The sequence below is a fragment of the Octodon degus genome, unplaced genomic scaffold, assembly GCF_000260255.1.
Source record: "Octodon degus isolate 3935 unplaced genomic scaffold, OctDeg1.0 scaffold00298, whole genome shotgun sequence".
Lineage (NCBI taxonomy): Eukaryota > Metazoa > Chordata > Mammalia > Rodentia > Octodontidae > Octodon > Octodon degus.
The window spans coordinates 1,803,284-1,812,083 of record NW_004524874.1 but is presented as its reverse complement, the minus strand read 5'-3'; the positions used below and the strand labels follow the sequence as shown (position 1 = coordinate 1,812,083).

The 8,800-nt window shown below is 42.5% G+C and overlaps 1 protein-coding gene across 1 annotated transcript in view; it reads right to left on the bottom strand.

Annotated features, from left to right (window-relative positions):
- Positions 1-847: 847 nt before the first annotated feature.
- Gnb4 (G protein subunit beta 4) overlaps positions 848-8,800 on the bottom strand; it is a 22,993-nt gene continuing 15,040 nt past the window's right edge. Inside the window, exons 5-9 of the mRNA XM_004647292.2 lie at positions 6,692-6,854; positions 5,275-5,341; positions 4,979-5,180; positions 1,766-1,982; positions 848-1,095 (exon numbers count right to left, since the gene is read on the bottom strand). Of these exons, the coding sequence (XP_004647349.1) occupies positions 989-1,095; positions 1,766-1,982; positions 4,979-5,180; positions 5,275-5,341; positions 6,692-6,854 (756 nt within the window). The 3' untranslated portion in view covers positions 848-988. The remainder of the gene's footprint in view (positions 1,096-1,765; positions 1,983-4,978; positions 5,181-5,274; positions 5,342-6,691; positions 6,855-8,800) is intronic.

The window sequence follows — 8,800 nt, the reverse complement described above, 5'->3', positions numbered from 1 at the left end:
TTCTCTAAAATGTTACTGCTCTCTAAATGCTACTAATAGAAAAACACTGAGATTCTTCAGATGCAGAGACAACCGCAATATTTATCACACTTTTAAAATATAAATTCACTCTACAAATGAAATCAATAAACAAGCCCAGTGGTTTAGAGGTTATTACTCCAAGTGTCAACTGATCATAACTAGGATTTTAAAATGCCAAGAATTATATATATGCTGGGATATAGATTTCATTAATATAAATCTGATGGAGTTTTTAGGTATGTCCAAAATGTCTGAGTGTAAGCTTTTTCCTCTGGTGTTCATACAATTTGTCCTTTCAAAGGACTGAAAACAAGCACTTATTTAGAATACACAAGAAACTGACTTTCCTGGGAGGTACCTCACCCAGAGCTTATGGATCAACACTATTTAGTTGAGACCTTTACTCATCCTCCACCTTGAGCTCACTGTATGTCCTGCCTCAGCCTCTGGAATGCTCAGATTATAGGCGTATGCCACCAATATAACAGTCTTACACATTAAGTTGTTGGTTAGATAAAAAGAAATGTCAAATTCAGGGAGATTTCCTACTTAAACACAACACACACATACTATCACTTCCATCTATTAACAAGGCCTGATTCTTGCATTATAAAACCCAAAGACAGGATATTTTTTAGGTATACAAAATTTAAGATGTAGTTCTTAACAAAAAGCAAACACCATGGGCAACTGCTATGAAGTATACATTCTGATCTACTTAAAAAAAAAAAAAAAGACCCCAAAATTTGTTAATCTAATTTCTCAAATGAATGACTACATTGGTCCTTTTCATCTCAGCAGGCTTTGCCTTGTATTCCCGTTTTTCTTTACTGAAAGCTTTTTGTATGTAATACAATAATAAAAATCTTCACCTGCAAATATAAGGTAGAATTTATTTTCACAGCTATAGGCTGTAGCATAGATTTCTCCAGATAGCAATGGAGAACAGAAGAAATATACAACATTGTTAATTCCAGACCCTAAGAAAACTGTCCCAAGAGCCTGTGGCCACAGCCATGCCATCATCCGTTATACCTAAACAACTGACGCGGTTGTCATGACCAGCAAGGACACCTTTAAAAAAAAGAAAAGAAAAAAAAAAGGTTAGCACTTATAACACTAGAAGTACAGTGTGTACATCTAGAAGCACTCTTTTGGCAGGTGTCAGGTTAAACTCTTGCTATGCAGCCCAGGCTGGGCTCAAACGCCTAGCAATCCTTTGGCTTGTGTAATCTAGTGCTGGGATTACAAAATTGGGTGTAGTGCACTACCACTCCCAACTTTAAAAGGCTTATTAGAAATAACAGGTTCCAGCTGGGTGTGGTAGCCCATGCCTGTGATCCGTGCACTTGGGGCTGGCCTGAACTGCACAGCAAGACTGTCAGGAAAAGTCCTAAGTGGGACAGAGCACTTGTGTACACAGCCTTGAGTTCAATCCCCAACACCTGTGAAAACAAAAAAGGCTCAAGATTTATAAAAAGACTATAGTGGGTGATACTCATTATTTATCTTTATAACCAAACTCACTAGAATTTAGTTACCCTTCAGACAACAGAAATAACACAACCATGGACTGTCACTGCATTCAGAGTAACAGCAGTTGAACTGGAAGGAGAACCTGTGGGGCACCACGGTCCACACCTCCAGGGGTCAACACCTCCAGGGCGTCCGCAGAAACCTGTCAGGTCACCTGCAAGGGCACCTCCCACTCTGCCTCATTGGGAGTGAAAGTTGACTCACTCACCTGCACGATCTCCTTTCAGCGTGTCCCAGACATTGCAATTGAAATCATCATAACCAGCTAACAGGAGGCGCCCGCTTTTTGAGAAAGCTACAGAGGTGATTCCACAGATGATGTTGTCGTGAGAATACAGTAACAGCTCCTGGTCCGCGCGGAGGTCGAAGAGCCGGCAAGTTGCATCATCAGAGCCGGTGGCAAAGGCGTAGCCATTTGGGAAAAACTATGAAGAAAAGCAACAAATACGATTGCACAGATGCGCAGAAAATTCACAGGGAGCCATCCACTGTGCTAATAAACTGGTGGGAGGGTTTTCTACACGAGCAGCACCACACGAAGGACTACAGGGCACTAATGAATTTTTTTTTTTTTTTTTTTGTAGCTGGCTCGCGGCATGCAGTGCTGGGGATCAAACTGTGGTCCCTGCACTTGCCTAAACTTGCCTAAGCAGGCGCTTTAGACCAATGAGCTATCCCACCGGTCTGCACTAATGATTTTTATAATTTTTTTCTTCTTCCATGTTGAGACAGGGTCTTGCTGTGTGGTCCGAACCAGCCTGGAACTCATTTTTTTGTATTTTTAGGGAAGGGTCTATAGGTGTTCAGGGACTCATAGTGATTCTCCTGTTTACAGCCTCCCAAGAGCTGGGACTTCAGGTGTGCGTGCCACCACACCCAGTCTCAGTCCTCTCCTCAGTGCGCCCCGAGGGCGGGGCTGGCATGGTAGGCCCCCGGGATTGAACCCCCAGCCCCTGTGTCTGCTTGCAGGTGCTTTAATCCACTGAGCTATTTGGCAAGCCCCTAGCCCTGAACTCTTGATCTTTCCAACTCAGCCTTCTACATCTTTTTCTTTTTTCAACTTGGCTGGAGATCAAGCCCCGGCCTCACACATTGGCAAGCAGTCTATCATGGAGCTGCACATCCCAGCCCTAAAATTTAAACGTTAGTGCCAGACATTTGGTTAGTGAAATACAGTCACACTTGCTTAAAACTATATTGCCATGTAGGTGGCGGCACACGCCCTTCACTCAGCATTTAGGAAGCCAAGACAGTGTCATGAATTTGAGGCCAGCCAGGACCAGGTGGTTCAAGGGCAGCCTAAACTATACAGCAAGGCCTTGTCGCAAAAAACAAAACTGAACCTAAGTATTCATCTGCAAATCTTTATGATTTTCTTCATTAAGATATGTGCCATTTTTGATAAATTTGTGATTCTTTACTCTAAATAGGATTTCTTTCCTATATATTTTTTAAATCATTTATATAATGGTTGTTTTCCTTTGTCCATAGGAATGAAGTAAATCTGCACAAATGTTCATAAATAGTTGTTCATAGTGTGTAAAGACAAGAGAAATACAATGCTTAATGCTGCACTAAACAGAAAAAACAAAGCTGCTATATCCAGTATTTCTCCAGAAGCACCTGAACATTATCAATTAGACAAAGTCCTATATTTTAATAAATTATTGGCATAGGAAAGCCACAGCTTTAAAAGTAGTTCTGCAATCCAGGAAATACACTATACTTTTGCTTGTGATTTCTAGACAGCTGAGCATATCACCTGCAAATATTTTTTCTACTTTCTACTGCATCTATTATTTGGGTCCAACTACACAGACTGACAGTTTCAGGCCGATTTAAATAGTGGTGTCACAGTGTTGCACACCTGTAATCCCAGCCCTCAGGAGGCTGAGGCAGGAGGATCACTGTGAATTTTAGGCCAGCCTCACTCGCTGTTACTAACGGTGACAGTGGTATTACTCTCCTATTGCTTTCTGTAAGGAGAACACCTCTACTATATGTCACTAAGAAGGGACAGAGTTTAGGAGGTTCTCTCTAGATGTTATGTCTAGGCTATGAAACATGAGAACAATGGCTTTAGGGTTGGTTGGACAGTGACTTGGAAAAGCAGCTGGCTGTGAATAAGAAGCTGATTTTAAGGGCCAGGCGTGGTGGTGCACACCTGTAATCCCAGCAGTCTGGAGGCTGAGGTAGGAGAATTGTGAGTTTGACACGAGCCTTGGCTACAAAGTGAGCTCAAGGCCAGCCTGAACTGCATAGTGAGACCTGTCTCAGAAACACAAAAAAGAAAAAAGAGAGGAGGAGGAGGAGGAGGAGGTACAAGCAACAAAGACGAAGATTTTACTCTGTAACAAGCACCACTGTCGAAGAATATTGAGCCGTAAGGCTGTGATCCCGCAGCTAGGACTCTCAGGCGCTGAACCCCGTCTGGCGTCCAGTCTTAGCAGTTCATTGCAAACTTCCCCCTGGTGCTAAACAGTGAAGGCTCCTGGCTTTGGTCTTCTCTGTGGTATGATGGTATTTTGAAACATACTGCTGCATGTATGTGCGCATGTCCCCTTTACTTCCCCCTACGTCTCTCAGGCGTTTTGTTCTCCTTTACTTCAAGGGAGAGGTGTGTTCCGAGGGTGACACAGAACTAACGTGTGATCCTACGTTTGGCTCATTTCAAATCAGACCTCCTTATCTGTGCACTATTGTGCACATCTCTGAGTACCTGTTTGCTCAAGGACTGAGCTATATCCAGCCAATTCTGGAAATAAAACCTGTATTTCTTCTGGAAATACAGGCCTATCAGTGGCAAACCAAAGGCATTTGTGCTGCAGAGGGCTGTGGTATCACCGAAAGCTCTAAAGGGTTCCCCATCACGGACCTAGAGCTACAGATTAAAGTCTTTTTCTTAAACTCCTGGTGTTTAGGAATTCAATGTTTGAAACATAAGAATCACTGAGAGAATTTTCTGTTAAAATCATGCAATAGACCTCAACATTTTACATCCAGAATAAGTTTTCTTTAAAATCCCTTTCACTGGGCTGGGGAGATAGCTCAGTAGAATAAGTGCTTGCCTGGCAAGTTCAAGGTCATGAGTTCAATCCCCAGTACCGCCAAAAAATAAAATAATAATAATAAAAAATCCCTTTCACTGGGCCAGGGAGATAGCTCAGTGAACAAGCACCTGCTGAGACAAGCGCAGGGACTGGGGTTCGATGCCCAGTACCACATGCCATTCCAGCTCCACCCCTGGGTACATTAAGCCTGCCGCCGAGACCAGGCATGGTGGCACATGCCTATAATCCCAGTGCTGGGGAAGCTAAAATCAGGAGGATCGCTGTAAGTCCACAAATCACTCCACGTATCAGCTGTGCAGTGAGGCCCTATACCAAATACATTTTAAAAAAATAAAAAGCCTCTCACTTACACTGACAGCATTAATGTCTGAGACATGGCCCGTGAAGGACTGCCTGCACATCCCATCGCGAACATCCCATAACTTGGAAGAGGCATCGCAAGCACCAGAAACGAACGTCCGCATGTCAGGACTCAGGGAAAGGCTCATCACATCTCCAGAATGCCCAGTGAATGTGGTGGTCTGCTGGGCTGTTTCGATGTCCCATAAAGCACTATAATCAAAAATAACTACTTAATTACCAAGAGCTTTTATGTTAATTCCCATGGACTTTTCCACCCCAAAAGCAGTGTTTTCTGGTTACTTACCAGGTTGTGTCTCCTGAACTTGTAACAATTTGGCTGTCATCTAAGAAACGACAGCAGGACAAGTAGCCTACAGCAGAGAGTAGCACATTTTAGGTTATTAAATAACTCAATTACCATACTATTTTAAAAAACAGAACTGGACAAGTGGTCACATGATCTGCAGTTCTGTTCTTCTAACTCTAAGCTGTCTGCAACTAAATTTTATCAACACTCTTATGAGGCACTTCATGTAACAATGACACGAGGTATTTGAAAGTGACAAAGCTGACCAAGACATCCATCACCTAGGTCACCTACAGAGGAGCCATGCTTTTTTATGTGAATAACCATAATTCTGGAAGACAGTGTTAAGCATGCTGGAGAAAAATCCTTAAACCAGTGTGAGAAATGAGGAGCACACCAGAGCAGGCTGGTGCACCCGTGAGCACCTGGCACGATCAGCCAGTCGGCGCAGGCAAGCAGCAGGAAGCACCACTCTAAAGATGTTTAAAAACCATCATCAAACAGTAATGCCAAAAATTTATCTGAATATAAACTGAGTGCGAGTCAATTCCTAATGAACACCATTAACCAAATTCTACACTAGGCAACTCCTGTGCTCACACAGGCAACCCAGCAGTCAGCCGCCGAGTACGGAGTCTTCATCAGTGCTTTTTTTTTGTTGTTGTTTATTTGTTTATTTATTTTTTTTGTGTGTGGCCAGCTCAGCCCACCAGGAGGCGGGGCTGGCTGGCATGTGGTGCTGGGGGATTGAACCACGGTCCCTGTGCTTTGCTAAGCTTGTTCTAAGTAGGTGCTCTAGACCACTGAGCCATCTCACCAGCCCCTCATCAGTGCTTCTTAACATACACTGAGTGCAGCTGCCAAAGGCCCACACTTGTCAGATGATGGCATAAAATAGAGAACATTTTATTTGCTTCCATGTTGCATCTTTATTATCTGGATCATTCATTCATTTGTTCATTTATATTTATTGTGAGATGGGATCCTGCTATGTAGTTTAGGCCGGCCTTCCCTCGCTATGCATAGGTTGGCCTCAAACTCATACTGATCTTTCTGCCTCAGCCTATCCTGTGCTGGGATTATGTCTGGAGTTTTCACATGTTTATAAAAAAAAAAGCACAACTATTTTTGAAATAAAAATAAATTTGTGGGCCAGGGAGTGTGGTTCCATGGTAGCGTATGTGCTTATTAGCACACACAAGGTCCTGAGTTCAAGCCTCAGCTCTAAATAATATTACAATAATAAAATTATGGTCAACTTTTAGAAGTTGTTTTCCTAATTTGCTGTAATTTCTGCTTTCTTATTACCACTTATCCTATAGCCAACCAAGCACAGTTAGACCAAGGCCTCAATCAGTACTTTCTAGGGATAAATAAGGCCGAGTAGGAAGGAACGGGACTTCCCATGACTCACCTGTATGCCCAGGCAACTCCCGGCTCACTCTCACATTGCCTTCTCTGGTTTTTAAGTTATATATGGAGCAGATGTTGTCCAAGCCTCCGCAAGCAACATAGTTACCAGAAGGGGCGTAAGCACAGGTCATCACCCAGGAGGACCTCAGCGGAATAGCGTGCATCTATGGAATGAATACAGCCCACAAAAGGGGTTAGGGAGACTTACAAAACCGTTCTCTGTTTCTTAAACTCTTCTATGCTACTAAAAGATTAAGCACATCTAAGAAAAGCAAGTCAAATGAAAAGTATAATGGCTCGAGACAATAAAGAAAATCAAAATATCAATGCACATCAAAATGTCTATTAATATTTACTGTCAAATCATTTAAGCAAATGTTCTTTTGGAACTGATTCCTCTATCAAAAGCAACGATAAAAGGATGTTTCAGGGCTGTTACAATCTGTACCCAGATGTCCCCCAAAGCCCCGGAGTCCCATGTGGGGCTCTTCTGAGGTGGCTGGATCTCGGGTGAGTGATGCTGGGATCAAGGATGCGACGCTGGGATTGATTCGTGGGGCAATGGCAGGGTTAAGGCTGCTCGCCGGGGTGTGAGTGCAGGCTGGATAGGACATAAGGGACAGAAGAGGGCTGCCACTGTCACTAGCTGCTGCTTTGCTGCCTTGCTGCCTTCTGCCTGGCATGAACTGTTTGTCTCCTGTGATGCCCCTCTGCCATGCCACTCTTGCCTTAGAGCCGGCCAACTATGGACTGAAACCTCCACTGTGAGCTAAGGAAACCTTTCCTCCTTTAACTGTGGGTGTCTGCTAGTTTGTCTCAATAAGAAAAGTAAGACAAATGCTAATACAGCTATTTGAAAAATTAAGAATACAATATTAAAGATCTGGGGAAAAAAAAAAAAAAAGATTTGGGCATGGTGTTGCACACCTGTAATCCCAGCGGTTGGGAGGCTAAGTTTGATTTTTTTTTTTTTTTTTTTTTTGCTCCGAATGCCTTCAGGGCAGGTTTGGCTGGCTTGAATTGTGGGGATCGAACCACAGCAACTTGAGCCTGACTGCTTTGTTAAAGCAGCCACTTAAAGAACTGAGCTAAGGGGCAAGCCCCCGTGGAGGCTAAGTTTGAAACCAGCCTAGACATCCTGAGCAGCACCCCCCCCCAAAAAAAAAAATCCTTCTGCTATTTGGGGGCCTGCCCATTAGCTCAGCTGTTTAAGTGCCTACTAAAACAAAGCAGTCAGGCTCAGGATGCTGTGGTTCAATTCCCTCATCCTCAAGCCAAACCAGACTTACCCTGAAGGCATCTTGAGTAGCCCAAAAAAATCATTCTGAAACCAGGCTAGACTACAGAGCAAGATCATGTCTCAAAAAAAAAAAAAAAGAAAGAAAATAAATAGAAGGAAAAAAAAGAAAAAGCTAAAGATTTTAATAAGGCAGTAGTGCTCAAAAAAGGAGTATTTTTTTTCTAGAATAATGCTGAACAATAAAAAGGGAAATAATTAACAACAGAGTAGATTCAATGGTTCTTCCATCAAGAGATGACACTAGCATTCTTTTATTTATTTATTTTTGGCAGAATCGGGGATTGAACTCAGGCCTTTGCGCTTGCAAGGGAAGCGCTTATTCTACTGAGCCATCTCCCCAGCTCCTATTTTATTTTTTTTTTTTTTTGCAGAACTGGGCATTGAACTCAGGCCCTTGCGCTTGCCAGGGAAGCGCTTATTCCACTGAGCCATCTCCCCGGCCCTTCTTTTTTTTTTTTTGTTGACAGTTTATTAAATACACTACATCTGTACCTTAGTCTATTTTTTTTTAAGTTGCTCACACAGGGACTTAGTAAAAATGTATTTTATAGAAAACTATCTGCTAAACTAAAATGAAAAAATACACACACCACACATATATTACTTCTGTATTGTTAGGAATCAATTTAATTTGTACAGGTGATCATGAAATATTAGGTGGTTTGATTTTCTTAAATCTGGTACCAGACCATGATGTTGTGTTAATGTCAAAAGGCGGTGCAAAAATGTCTATTAACAAAACTGCTTACTAGTGGCAAGCAGCACAAAACACTTATTTTCTTTACAGACACCCTTCCAAATCATTCCTGA